Source organism: Gadus macrocephalus, chromosome 12 (assembly GCF_031168955.1).
Source record: "Gadus macrocephalus chromosome 12, ASM3116895v1".
NCBI classification, from domain to species: domain Eukaryota; kingdom Metazoa; phylum Chordata; class Actinopteri; order Gadiformes; family Gadidae; genus Gadus; species Gadus macrocephalus.
In genome coordinates this window covers 6,403,841-6,425,327 of record NC_082393.1, presented here as the reverse complement: position 1 = coordinate 6,425,327, position 21,487 = coordinate 6,403,841, and the positions used below count along the sequence as shown (strand labels likewise).

The following is a 21,487-nucleotide window of genomic DNA, read 5'->3' as shown; positions in this document are numbered from 1 at the left end:
TGTTACGATTCTATCTCAAATGGTTGCGTGTATAATGTAGGCCTACTTGGTTTGTTTTCTGTGCAAAAATGCCGAGAAAGGTGCTTTACTTTTCCTTTACAATACATTATTTTTTAGCTATTTTAGTACTTTTCTATCAGAGCTAAAACTGTTTTTAATCAGTTTTTTGGTATATCGTAATCATTATACAATTATTCACATGATAAGTAATGCAACATTCCTTTTTATATTAATTTATTGAACGTTTAAACACTGAGAAAAGTGACACAATTTGATCTGTACATCAATCAGGAGACACAAGTCCTTTGAGTGTGGGAGACTTGAAAAGCATCATAATGAAAGTGTCAATTAACGGAATTGGCATAAAACGGCTCTATACATAGGCCTATGTCCAATTCACCCTGAATCCTCATACAGATTTAAGTACAGTTTGCTGTATTGCGATAGATTCTTCAACATATACATATTTACAACAAAGTAGACTCCTCAACATGTACATATTTACAACAAAGTGTGTGTTTCATGGGTTGAGTTTAGTGGAGGGGCCACCAGACATTCACCCATCTGTCTCGTTGTTGGAGTCTGATCCATCTGAGTGCTCCAGACTGACGCCCACTGCTTCCGACGAGCCTGAAAAATTGTACCTGTATCCTGGTGAACACAGGAGATAAAATATCAATTCATACAGAAAAAACACCTTTCACGAATCAGGTCTAAACTACCCGTATTTGGCACACTTTAAGTACAGGTATTTCGTTTTTTTAGATACTTAAAATAGAGACGGTCAGTTTCGATGTAGAGCTAAGGCTGATGTTGTTATTAAGTGAAGTTGCCGATACAATGGACCGGTAAATTATAATGTGAACTTGGGTGGTTCATCACGGCAAATTCCGATTAGTAACCAAGCAAGTAGTGTTTGACTATGGTGTTTGACTTCCGGCCAAAAACCTTCTGGATTCAAACCCCAATGTCCCAATCAGTCTACCTGTAGGCATTCCTGCATTAGATTCACTTTGGTTAAAGTGTCTAAATTACTTCATAGTAATCGCAATTTCAGAAATAAATTCCACAAAGTTACGAATCACAACCAAACCATGGTCTTCTTCATCCCCACCTCTGTGTGTCTTCCTGAGCTCCTTGTGGCCCCGGTCCACTAGCACCTGGTAGATGATGGCTGCCGTCACCAGCACCGCCACGGCCGCACACAGAGCTGTGCTGAAAACCCAGAGAGCCCCGGATGCCCGACTCCCCACTGGGCTCACCTTCACCCCATCTGGTAGGATGGGAGAGAACCAGCTCAGAACCACACACACACACACACACACACTCACACACTGAGGAGATAGACGGAGAGACAGACGTTGGCTAGACGGATAGACAGACAGAAGGACTGACATTACGACACAGACATTCAAACTGACTAGACAGATAGACAGGCAGATAGCTGGTAGACACAGACAGCGAGACAGCTGGACAGACACACATCGACTAGATGGACAGACACACTGATAGACACACTAAATAGACAGACAGACAGGTGAACAGAAATAGATAGATAGATGTACAGAGAGAGAAGGACGGAGATAAAGATAATCAGACATAGGCTGTCATATTGATATACAGACAGACTGGCAGGAAGATGGAGATACTTACAGATTTGAAAGCTGTCAGATATATAGAGAGATACATACAGAAACTGACACACAGACCAACAGACGGACTGGACAAAAAGACACACAGACAACAGACAGACGGACTAGACAGAACGACACACAGACAAGAGACGGACAGACTAGACAGTGAGCCACAGACAACAGACGGACAGACCGAGACACAGCCACAGCCCGGCACTCACAGCTTGTGGCGTTGAGGGTTTCGTTCAGCGAGGGGACCTCCACCGAACACGTCACGGTGGTCTGGTGGGAGACGTCGGCCAGCAGCAGGCTAATGATGCTGTGCAGGCTGGAGTTAGCCATGGGCGCGGTGGAGGAGGTCACCGAGGCACCCGGCGGCACCCAGGTCCCGTTGATCAGCCAGTGGACAGTGGGCTCGGGGTGGCCCCCCACAGAGCGACACAGGAAGGTGGTCTGGTTGGCCTCTGGAGGGTCCAGCCTCTGGACCGAGGGAGGGGTGAAGCTAGCTGGGGTAGCACGGTTTGGATTATGACTATTGTACTCATTTCACTGTGGCGTACTTACGTTGCTTGCTTTTCTGTTTGTGTTGTTATTCTGTCTTGAGTCAGGCAATTGTGAGTATTTTACTAATTCCTCAGGATTAGTAAAAAGGGTTAAAATACTCTTTGCCTTACTTAGATTAACTTAAAAGTATCTTCACATACTGTAGGGGCTTTTTATGATATGGTAATGATCAATTACCACAATATGGGGAATTTTTTTTTTGGGTACTTTGCCAAAAGCCCTCAAAAGGTGGGTCCAGACATTAAAACGTTAGCAGCCTTGCCATTCAAGTTCAAGTCTTTATTATTGCCAAACGACACAAATCGTCTGGAATTCATTTTGGTGATTTGGCTCACACTGGACAGTACAAGAACACACAGAAAAGTTGTCTGACTGGACATACACGACAAACGATTTGGCTAACCTTAAGATCAAGTTGTTTTAACTCTGTAGGCCTATATTTTAGGATTTGAAGGTGAGGCATCATGTTGTCCTTGTTACGGAAATCACGACTGACTTTGCAAAACGAAGACACATTGGCGTTTGTGGAAAGACACCAATTATATTATGACACACAGAAGCCGGGACAACCGCAATCCTCTTTTTAAGTCTTGCTTCATATGATCATCTTTAAAGCATCCAATTTCTTGCATCAACTTGAAAGATTACTCACCTTCCCGTTACGAATAAGAACCAGGTGCATGTTTAAGACTTTGCTGATAATGAAATGATTGCTGTTATATTAGTAATATGTATTTAATAGTATTGTAGGCTAGTTGCTTATTTTATCAGTCGAGTGATACATTAAAATGTTTTAGTCAAACTCAAGGAAATGTAGACCTGTATTTAGTGACTCTAAGACCTTCAATAAACATAATATAATATGTATTATGCTATCGCTCCTTCACCTTACCTGCTGTCCTGAGACACACGGTGCACAGCGGGGAGCGTCGTGCTTCACCCGCTCTGACCAGAAACATGTGAAACGTTTGGGCTTGTCTTAAGGGCAGGACGGCGGACAGCTCAAGGGAGAAGTCCCCGTTCTCTAGCACGTCATCCGAGAGTCGTGAGGTGTTGGTGTCCGCCGTCGGCCACTGCTCCACGCGTTCGGCCTCTTCCCACACGGACCGCAACAACACCTGGGAGTCTCTCCTCCACTCCACGGAGAAGTTCAAAGTGTTGAGTTCGTGCCCGCTGTAGAAGCACGGCAACGTGATGGGTTCTCCGACCACGCCGACAATACAATTCTCTTTCTCTTCTGTCATTGAAAGGGAGAAAGAAAAAGGTGCTATTTAGGCATAGTTTCTAAGGAAGCTTGGTCTTATTCATCATGGAGATTATTAGGAATGCGTATCTCAAAATATGTATTTTTAAAGCGGTTTCTTACCATAACAGGCGCAGTGATTCAAGAGTCCAATAAAGAGTGCGGTGCTCCAGAAAACACGCATTTCCACTTTGGGCACTAAGGCGCATTTGGGTGACTGGACAATTCCAACGAACCGTAGCCAAAAGGACTAGTCGTCAATGAAAAAACATAAATAATAGTTTAATTAGGCTCCTTCGATTCTCCCGGCATGATCTTCACTCCCTGTTATCTTGTCCATCATGCATCACCACCAAACAAGGAATTCCTTGACAGGTTAAGACCTGCAAAGGCTAGAATGAGAGAGGATCATGAATTATAGAGTTATCCCGGTCTATCGGAACGCAATATCTTGTCTCCTACTTCCGGTGAGCTGAGTACGCCAGTTACCAGTCCCCGGAGCGAGTATAATAAGAACACGACAGAGAACAATAACTAAAAGGAAAATAATATGGCGTTTTTCGATCAAGAATTTGACAAATCAATATCCAAAACATGTAACGGATATGGATACCCCTCTGTCAGAAGTCCCTCCCTCTTTCCCGCTTCTCGATACTGCACTGATGTAGCTGTAACCCCGTCCTTCCTCTCTGCAATAACGCTCAATTGGAGCATCATGAATGAGGTAAGCGGAGGCGTACACTGTCTCCCTGGCTCACCTGAACAATAAAAAAATTCTTACAGGAAAACCGGCTGACAACCGGATCGACGTCCGCCACTTCATCTGGTACACAATGTTAGCGGTCCAACTGGTCGGGCTGCATTATGAATAGGCTAGTTCGATTTGGCGTCTGTGCACCTGCCCTTCTGGTTGAACAGTTGCTCAAAACTTGTACACCTACACATGACATTGTACTTTATACTTTTTTGTACTTCTTTTAGAAAGTAGTGCTATTTTCCTAAAATATGCATCTTTGATTTCTTATTTAATGTCCATTTACAGCTGCTTATATATATATATATATATATATATATATATATATATATATATATATATATATATATATATATATATATATATATATATATATATATATATATATATATATATATATATATATATTTTTTTTTTTTTTTTTTTTTTATTGTGCACATTATGTCCATCACTACGCAAACATAGAACATTCGAAAAATCTCCATGTCTGGAAATGTATCCGGCAATAGAATACTCTAAATATCGTGTGAATCCACTAGATGGCAGACGCGGGTTGGGGGCCTCCTTTGTGTTACCGTAGAACCCGTGAAGAAGGGAATGGTTGGAAGGTTGACAAATTAAAGCATGTTTACCACCCAGGACACCAGTGTCTGACACTAGGGTCCTTCGTCTTCGATGACCTTTTTTTTTTTTTTTTTTCTGCTACGGTTTTTAGCAAATAACGCATTCATATCTGTACCTTTTAAACTGGTACAGGTAGAGTATTTCTGTTAATTATGTATCTATATCTTCACCAAGACACCAGTTAAAGACCACACCATGACTATGCATCATTTGGCAAGGAGGCTGTGGCCAGGCTTTCTACAGACAAGCCAGAAGCTGACGACTGTTTCCTGGAGATATCAGAAGCCCCCATTTTATAGGGTCGCTACACAAAACAGTTTATCGTACAACCAGGACAGATCTCTAACGCTGTCTGCCAGACAATGCAAGCATAGCGACAACCCCGGTGGACGTCATACTTGCCACACAGAAGACCATGATGAGGATGAAGATGGAGATCTGATTGATGAAGCCGAGGTAGACGAGCTGTTCCATCAACAGGTTCCCAAAGTCATCGGAGACGGAGAACACAGGATCTTCATCGTTCACCCCGATGTGAAATGGGGAAGCAGAAAGCAGTATCTAACAACGGGTGACCACGATACAAGACTCCATAACATTACATGATTGTGAATTTGAGATTTTTTTCTGTCCCGATGATAGCTGAATAATTTCTAAGGGTGCTTTGCAGCGGAGCTGATGGTGGACGAGGCCGTTGGTCTGGTGAACACCTTGGAAAACTGGAGGGTCGTGGACAAGATCATCCTCTCCACTAAGACGCCAGAGAAAAGGACGATTTTTGGCAAAGGGAACTTCCAGTTTCTCACAGGTAACATCAATATGACTATTTCACTGGGACCATACTTATATAATTGAATAAGTAATTAACTATAGCTATCTATGTGATTTCATGTCAACTCAAGTATTATTTTTTTACCCCCAGAAAAGATTAGGCAAACCCCAGGGATCACTGCCGTGTTTGTGAACGTGGAGCGACTTTCTCCTTCATCTGAGGTATTGGGATTTATCACCGTCATTAAAGAGGGGTTTTGGTCAGAGTCTCGGTTTAAAGACACTAGGTTATAGAGTGAGTTTTGAGGACTGTCTGTGTGTTTCTAGTACAGTTTGAGGACTGTATTGTGGTGTGGAGATTGTTTGAGGGCTCTGTTTTCTTGTGTTACAGAGTGAGTGTGTAGACATATTCTTGTGTTGAATCTTGATGCTGTTTGAGGACTACTTTTGTGTTTTAGATAGAGATTTTAAGACATGTACTTGTGTTGCAGTGGGTTTTTGAGAGAGATTGTTTGAGGGGCCTGTGTTGTTGTGTGACGGAGTGAGTGTGAAGACATATTCTTCTTCAAACTACATGTTTGTTTCAGGACCTAAACTCTCCCTGTAACACACAGGAGGACTATACAACTTTAAAGACTTTAAGGAGGACTATGTTTGTTACAGAGAGAGATAAGCAGGAATATATGTTTGTTGCAGAGAGTCTAAGGAGGACTATATGTTTGTTACAGAGAGTCTAAGGAGGGCTATATGTTTGTTACAGAGAGTCTAAGGAGGACTATATGTTTGTTGCATAGAGTCTAAGGAGGACTATATGTTTGTTACAGAGAGTCTAAGGAGGACTATATGTTTGTTACAGAGAGTCTAAGGAGGGCTATATGTTTGTTACAGAGAGTCTAAGGAGGGCTATATGTTTGTTACAGAGAGTCTAAGGAGGACTATATGTTTGTTACAGAGAGTCTAAGGAGGGCTATATGTTTGTTACAGAGAGTCTAAGGAGGGCTATATGTTTGTTACAGAGTCTAAGGAGGACTATATGTTTGTTACAGAGAGTCTAAGGAGGACTATATGTTTGTTACAGAGAGTCTAAGGAGGGCTATATGTTTGTTACAGAGAGTCTAAGGAGGGCTATATGTTTATTACAGAGAGTCTAAGGAGGGCTATATGTTTGTTACAGAGAGTCTAAGGGGGACTATATTTTTGTTACAGAGAGTCTAAGGGGGACTTTATGTTTGTTACAGAAAGAGTTTGAGGACGCCTGGGGTGTGAAGGTCCTGGATCGCTACTCGGTGGTCCTTCACATATTCCGCCGCAACGCGCGGACGCGTGAGGCGAAGCTACAGATCTCTCTGGCGGAGATCCCCCTGCTCAGGTAGGGAGGTGGCCTTTCAACTGCTAAAGCAAGGCATTAACACTACCAGGGGTTTGAATCCCACTGGCACTGGGGCCTCCCAATGTAAGGAATGTATTCACTAAAAGTATTGTAGATAAAATGCCATTTGTTAAGATTAATAATATATTATTGAGTAATCTGCCAGCTAAAAGGTTGCTTGTCAATCCCTTGACGCATTCTGAGTGATGAGGTGCCCTAGAACAAATCACCCCTAGCTGTGCCCATGAGCTGATACCACTGTTGGCTTATGATTGAATGGGTGAATGGGATTTGAGGGGCAGTGTTTTTATCTAGTTACTATTTTTGTATTTTTGCTCACCTTAGCTTTTTGTCTTGGAGTCTTTTTTGTTGTAATTGGAATTGCCTTTAATGTACGCGTTATTAATTCTCGATGAATAACGGATTGGAAATTCATGACCTTGACAGATCTCGCCTGAGAAACGAAATAGCAAATTTTGACCAGCAGGGCGGCGGTAACAGATACATCGGCGGCTCAGGTATGTTTTGCTTCTTATTGATCGGTTCTGGGGTAAATAAGGAAGTGTGAAATTATTGTATCGTGCTAAAGCTTTATTAATGGTCACCTTCTTCCCCAGGCGAGACGCTGCTCGAGTTCCAACAGAGACAACTGAAAGAGCGGGAAACGAAGATCCGCGTGGCCCTCGAGCAGCTTCGAAGGAAGAGAAACCTGCTGCGCTCCCAGAGGAAAGACAAAGACTTCCCAGTCGTCTCGGTGATGGGATACACCAACTGTGGTGAGAGGCTGAAGACAGACCGCTATCAAAACACAGGATAAACTCACTCTATTTGGTCATTTAAATCTTGACTAGAAATCACAGGGACCCTAACCAAATAAAGTAGGTATCTTTTGAAAATGGTGAATGAGGTGGAGTGTGTTTTGACTTTATCCCTTTATTCTGGACGGTATTTTAGGTATTTCAGCATTTCTTCCCAGAATATTGTTACTGGGTTCAATCCCTTAACGTCCTCAGCCATTGAGCCATCGCCCTTCTACCTGCTTAATGACTAAATCTAAAATGATACTACTGACTCACAGCCTAATAACTTAAAGAAAAATATATCCTGCTACAGCTGCCAACAAATGAAATAGCAAACGTCTGTCCCCCTGTTCGCGGACATTGAATACTCTTCTTCTCGGGGACAGGAAAGACCACTCTGATCAAAGCACTGACCGGGGACCGCGCCCTCCAGCCCAGGAACCAGCTGTTCGCCACGCTGGACGTGACGGTGCACGCCGGCCAGCTGCCCAGTCACATGACCGTGCTCTACGTGGACACCATCGGCTTCCTGTCCCAGCTGCCCCACCAGCTCATCGATTCTTTCTCGGCCACCCTGGAGGACGTCAAACACTCGGTACCGCCTCCCGGTTGGAAACGTAGCTAGTGTGCTGCCCACCACGTTGGCAAGAAGCCTGGTAGAGATGCAGGTTTGATTCTGATCTGTGGTTCTGTGATACATTTCATTCCCTGTCTCTTTCTAATTATTACATCTTCACTTTCATCTCCGAAAAGACACAAAAGTCCCATGAACATTCCCTGTTTGGCAAATTCAGGTTTTGCTGTGCAAATCTTTTGTTTAAAGGGTACCACGCATTCCAGATCCTGACCTATAGTTGGCAGCAAACACAAATTCCTTCCATAGCGTAGTGGCTCATTAATAAGAAGTGGTCGATGCGTAAACATGGTTCCCTCGTGTTTCCGTGCATGTTCCAGGACCTCATAGTGCACGTGCGAGACATCAGCCACCCAGAGACGGTGAACCAGAAAGTGAACGTCCTCAACGTCCTGAAAAGCCTGCAGATCCCAGACCGTCTGATGAGCTCCATGATCGAGGTCCACAACAAGATCGACCTGGTCAACGAGTAAGAACCACTTCTCTTTGCTAGCGTTGCTTTAAGGTGACATATTATACCATCAGGTGTGAGTGTGATGAGCCATTACAGGCCGTTTTGAAACTGTGATGGCTTTTCACACTCACAGCTGAGGGTATAATATGTCACCTTTTTAAAGAACATCTTGCAGGTGGGTACCCCTGGATAATTCCTGTCTGCGGAACATCTGTAGCAAATCAATTTTTGAATGACGATTGATTTAAACGTCATCTAGCATTGAATGCTAGAGCTGTAGTTTATGTAGAACAAAATTCCTACAGCTCAGCCTTTATATTATATGCCCAAGCTACCGTTAACTGGAAAAATATTGAAATTAACTAAATAAAAATGGTATTAGTATATCACTTAATCGCAATTAAAGTCTCAAAGGGCTTAACAGGCCATATATTTATGACAGCCCCCTAGCAGTAGACCCCAAGAAGGCAAGACATTTTTTTGTGAAGGAACACAGAATGGGTTATGTTATGTTATGTGGCTCTAGTGATAGGGTAGTAGTGGTTAGTGTTTGAAAACCGGTCTACCTGTAGGCATCCTGTAAAACTTGGGGTGGAACGAGTTGAACAGGTAACGTACCAGACGAATATTAATCCTACATGGAGCTAACGTGGGGGGTGGTTGGTAACGGTGTTTCTGTGGTGCTCAGCTACCACCCCACAGAGCCTGAGACCGTGGCTGTGTCGGCGCTGACGGAGCAGGGTCTGGACCGGCTGAAGACGATCCTGGAGGACGAGGTGGTCCGGTCCACCGGGAAGCTCATCTTGAACCTCAAAGTAGACCTCAGCTCAGCCCAATTAAGGCGAGTCGGTTTTTAAGTTTAATTTGGATTTTGGATTTTTTTTTCATCACAAATGATGCTGTACTTGTAACTTTACCATTACTTGCCCAGGTAAATGGAAAATATAATTGTCATTGGAAAGTAGCAGACGCATCATAAAATATTATAATTTAAATAAAAATAACAAAGGCAAAGAAAAAAAGCATTAATAAAGCGGTTATTAATCGTGTGTGGGGGTTTAGTTGGCTGTACAGGGAGGCCACCGTACAGGAAGTGACTGTGGACGCCGACGAAGGATCGGCAGTCGTCATGGTGATAATCGGCACGGCGGCATACGGGCGCTACAGGAAGATGTTCCCGGCCAGATCCTAGAGGCAGCGCAAGGTCCCCCCTGCCACCGTACGTCACACGCCGTCTCGCGGAGACGACCGCTTCAGTCTTCTTCCAAAGGAGCACTGTACTCCCAAGTCTTAAATAGTTGGGGTACACAAAGACATTATGGGGACACAGGGACACGTGGGTGTTAATGAGCGGATCCTCCTTTCGCCAATAGGAAAAACGTCACATCCCTCAAGAATATAGTTTTGTAAACAATTTGAGCCAAACGTGAGCGATGTCAGGATAACGTCGCAATCCTACAGCAGTGTTTTCCAAACGCTGCTTCCATTTGATTCCCCCTGGCTATTTTCCCTTTCCGCTACGGAGAGAAAAATACATTTACGTTCAGCGTCATCTCATTTATTTGTTTTTCTTAGAAATAAACTAAATTATTTGGTACAAACATTATTGTTTATAGTCATTTATTTAATGCTGGCACATGAATACAGTTTATTCAACTATCATTTATACACATCTTTCATGTTATATGAACTTTTAAATTACATGTTACAAGTGGTTGATAAACTGAATAAAATACATCTAGTGTTAAAAACTTTAAAATTACCAAATTCTTAGGCCATCAGGAGAGTAGTACTATCTCTATTATATGGAGACAATTATATCATGATTAACTTCTTTCATGATAACCATCCTCATTTCAATCGTCATATATTTTACCCATTAAACACTGTAGACCAAACCTTTGTTCATTAATGACAGGGTTTAAAGGCACCCAGTGCAACTTTATGTAAACATTCAATGAAAAATAAACATTCAATTTCTAGTCTTTTTTACACGTAGTAAGTTTCAATAACTCCATACCATTACATATCGACATTCAAGGAGCAAAGATGAGACGTCGTTGTGTGGTGAGAACTGATAGAAAATCGTAAACAACAACAATCGCCGGTGGGGAGAAGCCATTTTTCCATTGACTGGAAGCCTGCTTTATTTATTGTAGGTTACAAAAAATAAAGAAAATGGCGGCATTGTTGTTGTTTTCGATTTTCTATCAGTTCTCACCACACAACGACGTCTCATCTTTGCTGCTTGAATGTCGGTATGTAATGGTATGGAGTTATTGAAACTTACTATGTGTAAAAAAGACTAGAAATTGAATGTTTATTTTTAAGCCTTGAAAGTTGCACTGGGTGCCTTTAAGGGAAGGGTTTTTGAAGTGGTTGAAATACGGTAGACAAAGCATTTGTTCTTTGACGACAGGCTTTAACAGAAAGGGTTTAAGGCTATGGTTAAACCGTATCGTTTAAGGATAGGGTTTAATGGCAGTTTTAGGGTAGAGTTTACGAGAGAATAAGATGGCACCATCTACTTGGTGTGCAGGAGAAATCTCTGGTTCAGAGCGATCACCAGGGGACAGAAGGGGATGGGCCCAACAAAGTCCCCTGCGATGATGTTGAGGCTCTGGTGGGAATAGCCGGGGGTCTGCTTCTGAAGCCAGACGCTCAGCTGATCCCAGTTCTCCTGGGACAGCGTCCACAGGGACTGGTCCCACTCCAGGACCATGAAGCACATGTTTGCCGTCAGGTTTAGCCCCGACACAAACAAGCCGTCTGTTAGGATATGCCGAGAGACACAAACGGTCCTTCTATTAGAACCACACACACAAACAAGCCTTATTTGACAACAAGACATGAAACACACAGCTATGAAACCCAAACAAAAACACATTAATGCATTGTATCACTTGCTGAACCTAACAGCAAACGACCAGGTAGGAACCTGAGCCAGGTATATTCTACACTCCCCTGGGCCAGGTATATTCTACACTCACCTGGGCCAGGTATATTCTACACTCAGCTGGGACCAGGTATATTCTACACTCACCTGGGCCAGGTACGAACCCGAGACTCACCTGGGCCAGGTATATTCTACACTCACCTTGGCCAGGTATATTCTACACGCACCTTGGCCAGGTATATTCTACACCCAGCTTGGACCAGGTATATTCTACACGCACCTTGGCCAGGTATATTCTACACTCACCTGGGCCAGGTATATTCTACACGCACCTTGGCCAGGTATATTCTACACTCACCTTGGCCAGGTATATTCTACACTCAGCTGGGACCAGGTATGTACCGGAGACTCACCTGGGCGCCCCATGGCTTTCCGCCTGTCAAGGTAGTTGATGACGCCCTGAGCCGTCGGCTGATTGGCCCACCAGTAGGGGATGGCTGGCCAGAGCTCGGGATATCTGGCTGCTGATTGGTCCTCGTAGGACAGCAGTACCTGCCAACGATTGGACCACAGACTCCTCAAGGTTGGCACTGCTTCCTGTGCGGGCAAAACAGCAATTGGCCAATTCATTGATCACACACCAGTTGGCTTTTTAAAGATACCATGTCAGTTTAGAGACACTTAGAGTTTAAATATGACTGTAACCCACCATCCTGGGACAGAGTTTGGAGCCAAACAATTTCCTGAGGGACAGAATGAAGGACTCATGAACTTTGGCGCTCATTCCCTCAAAATGGCTGCAAGACAGGATCACCACTTCCCTGGGATGGGACTCCAACCATGTGGCCACAGACGCCAGCGTCTCCTATGGAAGGTGAGGCGTTCGCCAGAAAAGGGGTATGAGTGTACTGGAGAGTAAATGCAGTGTTCAATTAAAATATATATTATATAGATGAGGTTGACTCTTTCCCACCAAAACAGATAGGTGTGAGTAAATGACGTGAGTGAAGAAAAGGTAGTTGGAGGAGTCGTGAGGTTTCCGTGCGATGCGGAGGTCGAAGTATCGGATCCCCATATGAAGTTGGTCCCCGATGCTTTTATGCTGCAGATGGGATAACCATCAGTTCAACAAGGCAGATCAGATGATATGCAAACAAGCTATTGTGAAGGACAGGCTATGCTGGTTACAATTTGGCAATTTCGTTTTCACTTCTCTTTCATAATTAACGTTTTTACAAATAAAGAACATGCAATATTACTTCATTATCCTTTTTCTTTTGCATCATCAAGCATGAAACAATACTAACGTTGCACATCTTCATAATACAGATAATGCATTTCTGTGAGAACACTGTAACCACTGTAAAGAGCGATAGTAATACACAAGAGCACAGCTGGTCATAAAACAAAACTTAGTGTTTTTCTGCTTGTTTTTACGACATACATTGAGAAACAAACAACTAAGCCGTCACTTGATCGACCCCCAATAAGTGTCCACCACTATTATCCACACGTCTTACCTGCGTGGTGGCCCACCTGAGGATCACGGGCCGCGAGAAGCACCTGAACAGCCGGTCTAGGAGTCTGATGAGGACGGGCTGTGACTGGACCATGGGGGACTTCATATCCAGACAGTAGCTCATCGCGTCGTGGCTGCCTGGTCTCACGTCAACACAACACATTCGATCCAACACAAGTTTTGAATTGTATTTGTAGTGATGATCTTCCTCACTGGTTTATCACCGATCATAATATAATATTACCCGGTATGGCTAGGTTGGATAATGGGATGTCCCACAGCTCCTCTGGTAAACGGGACATCCATTCCTCGTAGTCCTGGGTAAGAAAGCCGTCCGTGGAAGAGTGTTTGTCGTCGGACATGGTGGATGCGCATTGTCGTTTGAAAGCGTTCAGGCCATTGGTTCGTATAAAGAAAACTTCCAAGATTCAGTTCCCTTTGTTATAGTCCACGGTTTTCCGAGACATACCGTTCTCATAGTGAAGCTATAGGGAGAATGGTAATGAGAAAATAGATACCATGTCTTGGTCCATAGTTTAAGGAAGTAGTCTGAGTGGTTAAAGTCACCTGACTGAGGCTTTCTTGATCTTTACTGAAAGTGGAAAGTTAAAGCCCAGCAACGACCTCCAATCCATAGATCTCAAAAGTTATTCTGTGGCTGTTCTTCTTCTTTATATCCAATAATGTTATTGCACTTTAATTAGCTTCAGAAAAAATGACAACTAAATCAGACCCTGTGCGAATAGAAAATTATAGAAATGATTTTCATTGATTCCTACAGAATCTGCAAATCCTATCGTAATCGTGTATCGATGATGGCAGGTTATAGGTTATATTTGTGTGCAAAGGTTAACGGTCGATTAGAGATGTGGCCACTGTTGGAAAAAATGCAAAAATAAATAATCATCTTGACCTCCGTCCCAAATTCAGTTGTTATTCGCCTTGCACCAGCGCGTTTATGTGAGACGAAGATTATAGATTAAACCCCAATTATGGCATATATCTCCTCGTATTTTAAGCCAGTCTCTTTAACCAAAATACAGCAAACTGTAGTCCAGGTGGTGTGTCGAGGCTACGGGTTGATTTTTCGTCGATTCACCGCCATCTCCTACTATTTGGACACATCAGAGGGCGCTGTTTCCTTGTTATGTGTTTTATGCTTCATAATATTCATATACCACAACTGTCCATGTCAACAACCCACGCTTGGCTACAAACTAATGACACGTATAACCTGTAATGCAGATCCTATTATATGTAGACGCTGTTCACTGAGCAAAATGAAAATGAATGAGAACATCGAATACAGGGTTAGTTGGTTTTAAGGGAAGGGCCAACATGGAAACAAAAGGAAAAGGTGAACTTTCTGGTTTACAGTTTTGGCTTGTTGCTAAGCAAGGTGGAATGAACACAATAGAGTGGATATAATGGTGTAGTCAAGTGGATGGGTGTTCGATTCCCATTCGAAAGGTTCTGGGTTTGATATAATCTTGTAGCATCAATGAGCAGGGAGGCTCCCCTGAACCCTTCACCTGCTCTTCAGAATCTATTCATTGAGCGATGACTAGTTTACCACAACAAGGACTTAAGGCCTTTAGAGCCTTAAGTTGGACAACTCGTTATAGATGATCGCCTTTCAACTATGAACAACAGATACACAAAAAGACTGGTTGTTTTGTCTATAAAGTCTTTATTCACTTGTTTATTTTATTGAAAAGCACCACAGGCTAGGAGGCGCCGCCGTTGTATCCGGGTGGAAAGTATAGTTTATAAAAGCTACAACAACCCTCATGGTTGTTTGCTCATGCTAATAATATATATATACCACTTGCTCTGTGGCCTCCTACACGTTCGCCTACTTTGCATAAACGTATTAACTGAGTGCAACTTGGCAACTGCTTTAAATCTTGTGTTAACAATCATTTAGACCTACCTTCTTTTTTAGTTCAGTTGCAGTGTGGCGATGTGGTCTCTGGCTAGCTAAAGCCAGCTTACATCAATTTTGTGCTTGCGTGTTTGAAATGCCTACATCAAGAGGATTCCCTTGAAATGAAAAGAGACTATCAGTAGTTATAAATATTGCTAATTATTACACATTTTTCTCACGGTGACACAGTACTCGAGTGAACGAAATGTAAACAAATTCAGATAAAGGTCAGTGCGGGTCAAGACACCCAGTGTTTTTCAGAAGCAGCTAAAATATATAAAATATTCTATTCTCATATTCCGTCGTCAAGAAGTGCAATAACGTCTGAGATGCATTAATTCAAACCACTTGAACATTCCTGTCTCTCTTACTAACACAAGCACCCGTGGTTTTCATGCCATTGCTTCACATTTTCCACAGACTTGTAAGTATCAATACGTAGACGGATACGCAGCGATATTCATATTGACACATATCCATATGCAGACCAATACAAATCTATACGCGATGCGCATCAACGTCGCATTCCGACACGAGAGCAGGTTTTTTATTGCAGTCCGACCCTCAGGAGGCGCCATTGAGTATCTTGTCGTTCAGCAGCTTCTCATTGAGCGCCACCACGCTCGGAACAAACTGGCTCTCGCTGATGAAGTCCCCGGCAATGATGTTGAGGGAGCCCACCTTGGAGCCCGGGCTCTGCTCCCGGACCCAGGCCAGCAGGGCCGGGTAGGTGGAGGTGACCAGGTCCTTCAGTGACTCGGTCGGGTGGGAGCAGATGTACTTCAGGTCCTCTGTCAGGTTGATCCCTGTCACAAAGAAACCTCCTGGAGGGGGGGGGGGGGGGGGGGGGGGGGGGGGGGGGTTGGGGGGGTCCAGAAATGTTACATGCTGAAAAATCATATATATAAATGTTTAACTATGTCCATGTTGAAAAGGCTACCGGATATCTGAGTTATTCCCGTCTTGAATACAATATACAAAATGTAAGAAAGAAACATTCTTTCTTACAAAAGAATGTTCAATCCTTAATGTTCTCTAGAGAGAACTTTAAATAGATAAAAACGGTACTGGGTACCTTTGCTTACATTACTTTTTGGACTCTGTATCAGCAGTAGGAGTAGATTATCAGTATCAATGCATCCCTTTGTGTTGAAAGCAGAGAATTTTCCAATAAAGTGCTCGTCCTGACGCTTCAGTTTTAGCGAAAGTTTGGGGGAAATTACCCGGTCGGCCATGTTGCTTCCGTTGCTCAAACTCCTGGATGAGGGCCTCGGCTTTGCATTTGTTGGCCCACCAGTAGGGAATATGTGCCCACAGGTCGTTCTGACCGCTCGCTAGCTTGTGCTCGTAAGACACGATAACCTGGTAGCCCATCGCCCAAAGGTTCCTCAGAGTCACTGGCTCCTGGATGAAACACAGATTTTATAGATAAAGATAAAAATTAGATGCTTCAATGATCCACATTGGGATATTTTGGGTATTGCGGCAATGGAGATAAAGGCTGAGGAAGAAAAGGTTAAAATATATAGATTGTGCCAATATAAGGTACTCATAATAAGAATACCATACACAAACAATGAACATAGCACACTGGCGATAAGCGGACACTAATGGTACTGTTAGAATGGATCGTTTTTTGTACGCTCCGTTAACTGTTGTATGCCAAGTTACTTCTTGGTGCACCAAGTTTACTGTAAATACGCTAAGTGTAGCTATTGAACAACATATCAACAATCGGGGCAGTGCCGCAAACCACTGGCCTTACTTACCGTCTTGGGACAGAGCTTGGTGGCGAAGGCTGCTCTTATGGCCGTGATGAGGAGCATGTGCAGCTCCTGGTTGAGACCCAGGAAGTGGCTGAAGGACAGGATCACCACTTCCCTGGGGTGTGTGTCCAGCCACGCTCGGATCTCTGTCAGCACCGTCTGTGGGGAACCACATGGAGGTAAGAGTCCACCGCAGGTCACCTCAGACCACCACGGCTCACAATAGACCCTTAAAGACCACCACAGGCATGTACAGATCACCATAGACAAAGACCACAGGCCGAGACCATCATATAAGTGTTTTATTCAGAAATTCCTCAAGAACTCGCACATCCCAGAGCACTTAAAGGCACCCAGTGCAACTTTATGTAAACATTCAATGAAAAATAAACATTCAATTTCTAGTCTTTTTTACACGTAGTAAGTTTCAATAACTCCATACCATTACATATCGACATTCAAGGAGCAAAGATGAGACGTCGTTGTGTGGTGAGAACTGATAGAAAATCGTAAACAACAACAATCGCCGGTGGGGAGAAGCCATTTTTCCATTGACTGGAAGCCTGCCTTATTTATTGTAGGTTACAAAAAATAAAGAAAATGGCGGCATTGTTGTTGTTATCGATTTTGTATCAGTTCTCACCACACAACGACGTCTCATCTTTGCTGCTTAAATGTCAGTATGTAATGGTATGGAGTTATTGAAACTTACTATGTGTAAAAAAGACTAGAAATTGAATGTTTATTTTTAAGCCTCGAAAGTTGCACTGGGTGCCTTCAAGTCAATGTTGGGGACAGTTCTGTTGAACGCATATTAAGTTGTTATCAACTTATAACAACTTGATAGTATGGTTTTGGAATAGTTGAGTCAACTTAGCAAAAGGACAAAAGACCACACAGGAGGCTAATTAAAACCACTGATCCATATTACACAATATATTGTTTTCTTGTACGGTTCTCATTTTCCATGACTAATCTACAAGAGTAATCTGTCTGATATAACATCATTTACTCAGATTTAAGGGTTCTTGGATACACTGAGGGACATGCAGCTTTGCATGCACAGCGTGCCACCAATCATTGATCATGTTGATCAGTTCATGATCAGACAACCAAAGCAGTCGTAGACAGCCCCTGCTAATCGCGGAACAAAACTTCTAAATGACCCAGCAAAAAGAGGAGAACAACAACGTCAGTTGTATGGAATTGCTTTGGTCACAGAAAAGACGACGTTGGACAAAACAGGTACTTTATCGAGAGCTTTGAAATAATGAGTGCAAAGCCAAATCTGAATGCCATGCAAAGCCAAAGCAGAAAAGCCTTTTGGACGCCTTCGTCAGCGTTGCACCATACAAGAGGGGTTCCAAACGGATCTATGCAGATGCACTCCGCTACAAACTCAACCCAATCATAATACCATGATTAATTATCTTATTTTTTATATAATATATATTTTTTTTTTATCACAGTGTATCGCAGAATGACAAAATATTGCAACATGATTTTTTGCCAAAATCGTGAAGCCCTAATCAACATAACTCTAAGTAACCGTATTATTCATAAAATATACCATCCACAGTCCATGCTAGGAGTAGTATTAGTAAAGCACCTCTCGAGTAACGGTGGTGTACACTGTGGTAGAAGTAGTATTAGTAATGTAGGCTACCTCTACAACAACGTTGGTGTAGACTCTGTGCTAGGAGTAGATTTAGTAAAGTACCTCTACAGTGACAGTGGTGTAGACTCTGTGTAGAAGTAGAATAAGTTAAGTACCTCTACGGTAACGGTGGTGTAGACTCCAGGCTAGGAGTTGTATTAGTAAAGTACCTCTACAGTGACAGTGGTGTAGACTCCATGGTAGAAGTAGAGGTCATTGGAGTTATCGGTCGGCCGGTGTGCAATCCTCAGATCACAGTATCTCACGCCACAGTCCAGCTGCTGCTGGATGCCGTGCTCCTGTCAATCAGGGTTAAAGGTTACCACCTGCTGTGTAAGGCTGACTACTCAGTACAAGCTGTTTCGAATCCATCCATTTGTGACATCAAAATTGGTGCGTGTATGTATAAATTCTATACATATTTGCATATCTTTAAGAGCCTTTCTTTGATCACATGTCAGTCCTCTCCCCCCCCCCCCCCCCCCCCCATCCCATCTTACCTGGGTGACGGCCCACTTGTAAACGAAGGGCCGGATAAGGGGCTTCATGTATCTGTCCAGCTTCTGGAGCATGTCCGGCTGTGTAAGGTCCACTGGGGATCGGTCGTTCATATCCAGACAGTAAGTGATCGCGTTGTGACTGCCTGGTGGTGAGAGAGAGACATGAAGAGAACCCATTAGTCTACTTAATACTTAATTGGGGTCAACTTTAAGTATGATACTGGTCATTTTAGTGCTACACAGCTAAAGACACAGCTTTCTGGAGACCTATTGGGATGATGCACTCACCCTGTGGTATATGAGCCATAGACCTATCCCCTACCTGCTCCAACTTACCTACCTGCTCGGGACTAATTAATGACACATGGGTTTAAATATAGCAAATAGCAAATCGGTTAAACAATGTAAATGAAAAATTATAATTGTATTGTTTTTTTAATATCATGGGATATGTTTTCTACAGCAAGCACGAAATCGAAGTTTTGGTCAACCATACAACAGTGTTATAACTGGGTTATGTGTCCGACCTGGGATGGCCAGATTGCACAGGGGGATGTCCCACAGAGTATTGGGCAAGTGTGCCATCCAGTCCTCCATCGGCAGCTCCTTCAGGGTTAAATTGGCTGACATTGTGGGATCCGATGTCTGCAGAAAACCAAATTTGTTAAGCAAATGAACATCAGATCGGCCACTATGCTTGGTCAGTCATTGACGTGCATCTCGTTTTTCATGACACGCAGACTCAAATGTGAATGGCAAACAGTCAGCCCAAACTATTATTAGTGGACGGAATGTAGGTTGACTGCAGTGTTACTTACATGTTCAACTACGTCGTTGACACCGAAGTGCGAGATAACACAATTCACAATGTATTCCAGTGAATATCTTGAAAAGGTCCCTGGTTCCAATACAGCAGAGGAATAACAGTAACATCCGTATAAAGATCACATGTATAAACCATTGGCAGCGCTACGGTACCGCAGCGGGATCTTCCCTGGTTGGGTTCTCGCAAAATGCACTAAACCGGCATTTTCTCACACAGCGTCAGCAGCACAGGATCCACGACCAGGAAACCCAAAAACCAGTCCCTTGACCAAACTGTACATCAAATAAAAAGGCCGCATAACTACTCCGCCTTACGTATTATAACGAGACGGAATGGTCATGATTCTTCACCGCACACACAATGCACTGCCTGGCGCTCCTCCCCGGCGGCCGTGCGAGGTGTTTGCATGCAGGGTGCTTGGGGAGACGGGCGGGGGCTTCGGGGAGGCGGTACGGAGTGATTGCATGCAGGGTGCTTGGGGAGGCGATGCGGGGTGTTTGCATGCAGGGTGTTTGGGGAGGCGGGCGGGGGCTTCGGGGAGGCGGTGCGGGGTGTTTGCATGCAGGGTGCTTGGGGAGGCTGTGCGGAGTGTTTGCATGCAGAGTGCTTGGGAAGGCGGTGCGGGGTGTTTGCATGCAGGGTGCTTGGGGAGGCGGTGCGGGGTGTTTGCATGCAGGGTGTGGGGAGGTGGTGCGGGGTGTTTGGGGAGTCGGTTCGAGATGTTTGCGTGCAGGACAGGTTGTGTGGGGCGTCGGTGCGGGGTCTTTGCGTGCAGGGTGTTTGAGGAGGCAGTTTGGTGATAGGCGAACAGATGATTGAAGATGGGACCCCCCCCCCCCCACACACACACACACACACACACTCGCTGATCAGTGGCCCCATCGCACTTCCACTTCCCTGTTCACACCCTACTTATTTTTTTAAAGAGCCGTATCGATTCCGTTTAAGTTAGGCCGTGTCCACCTTAACCTTAATTTGCACCTCCAAGTGCAAATGAAGTGTCCTAATTAATTAATTATTTTCCAAATTCCATCTGTCAACTCAGAACATATGGATAGTATTCGGAGAGGAAGGAATAGTGTAAACTTCAAATACATCAGTTACGGCTACAATTGTTTTTTACGCTGGGGATCACTGCCATCTAGCGGTAAATTAGAGAAGTCGGTGCTTCTTTGTAAACCCTTTCTATTAAAGTTCCCCTATTTTACCACCAGTTGTGAGTGGGATTAGCCATTGCAAGCCGTTGCAAAATATGCCCTACCTTGTGCTTTTGTGACATCACAGGGAGTTTCCACCTAGATGTATACTTGATTGACCCGTCTACTGATCAAACCGTTGGACAGTAGGAAATGTTGCCTTTGTATCCATTATATATCTAGATGGAAACTCCCCCTTGTGATTTCACTCAGGCATAGGAAAAGGCAGATTTCGAAACGTTGTGTAATAATGGCTAATTAAGCTCACACCTTGTGTTAAAATAGGGCCCTTTAATAGAATGGTATAGTAAGAGCCTGGCATAAGCAGATGAATTGGGTTCCCAGGCTAATTA

The 21,487-nt window shown here is 43.7% G+C and overlaps 4 protein-coding genes across 6 annotated transcripts; 1 reads left to right on the top strand and 3 right to left on the bottom strand.

Moving 5' to 3' along the window:
* Positions 1-217: 217 nt before the first annotated feature.
* LOC132468489 (ICOS ligand-like) lies at positions 218-4,347 on the bottom strand. Of its 3 annotated transcripts, XM_060066213.1 has the most exons (6): positions 4,223-4,347; positions 3,565-3,833; positions 3,091-3,435; positions 1,856-2,140; positions 1,115-1,273; positions 218-644 (listed from the first exon to the last, which is right to left on the bottom strand). In XM_060066213.1, exons 2-6 carry the CDS (start codon positions 3,623-3,625, stop codon positions 502-504), a joined length of 993 nt encoding a protein of 330 aa, XP_059922196.1. In that variant the 5' UTR covers positions 3,626-3,833; positions 4,223-4,347; the 3' UTR covers positions 218-501. The 3 variants fall into 3 exon arrangements, with proteins under 3 accessions (XP_059922196.1, XP_059922195.1, XP_059922197.1); XM_060066212.1 differs by lacking the exon at positions 4,223-4,347 and having other exon boundaries at positions 3,565-4,197; XM_060066214.1 differs by lacking the exon at positions 4,223-4,347 and having other exon boundaries at positions 218-651; positions 3,565-4,194.
* A 397-nt stretch (positions 4,348-4,744) lies between these two features.
* Positions 4,745-12,609, top strand: gtpbp6 (GTP binding protein 6 (putative)). Its single transcript, XM_060066479.1, has 10 exons — positions 4,745-5,390; positions 5,490-5,627; positions 5,742-5,812; positions 6,829-6,959; positions 7,407-7,477; positions 7,577-7,735; positions 8,146-8,354; positions 8,714-8,862; positions 9,536-9,688; positions 9,910-12,609. The coding sequence occupies exons 1-10, from the start codon at positions 5,015-5,017 to the stop codon at positions 10,037-10,039; spliced, it is 1,587 nt and encodes a 528-aa protein (XP_059922462.1). The 5' UTR covers positions 4,745-5,014; the 3' UTR covers positions 10,040-12,609.
* si:dkey-66a8.7 (PI-PLC X domain-containing protein 1) lies at positions 10,451-14,370 on the bottom strand. Its single transcript, XM_060066481.1, has 6 exons — positions 13,507-14,370; positions 13,264-13,400; positions 12,717-12,845; positions 12,453-12,608; positions 12,157-12,340; positions 10,451-11,616 (listed from the first exon to the last, which is right to left on the bottom strand). The coding sequence occupies exons 1-6, from the start codon at positions 13,622-13,624 to the stop codon at positions 11,372-11,374; spliced, it is 969 nt and encodes a 322-aa protein (XP_059922464.1). The 5' UTR covers positions 13,625-14,370; the 3' UTR covers positions 10,451-11,371.
* Positions 14,371-14,932: 562 nt separating this feature from the next.
* On the bottom strand, positions 14,933-20,369 carry plcxd1 (phosphatidylinositol-specific phospholipase C, X domain containing 1). Its single transcript, XM_060066480.1, has 7 exons — positions 19,931-20,369; positions 19,640-19,757; positions 19,113-19,255; positions 18,783-18,911; positions 16,959-17,114; positions 16,413-16,593; positions 14,933-16,013 (listed from the first exon to the last, which is right to left on the bottom strand). The coding sequence occupies exons 2-7, from the start codon at positions 19,740-19,742 to the stop codon at positions 15,754-15,756; spliced, it is 972 nt and encodes a 323-aa protein (XP_059922463.1). The 5' UTR covers positions 19,743-19,757; positions 19,931-20,369; the 3' UTR covers positions 14,933-15,753.
* Between the last annotated feature and the right edge of the window lie 1,118 nt (positions 20,370-21,487).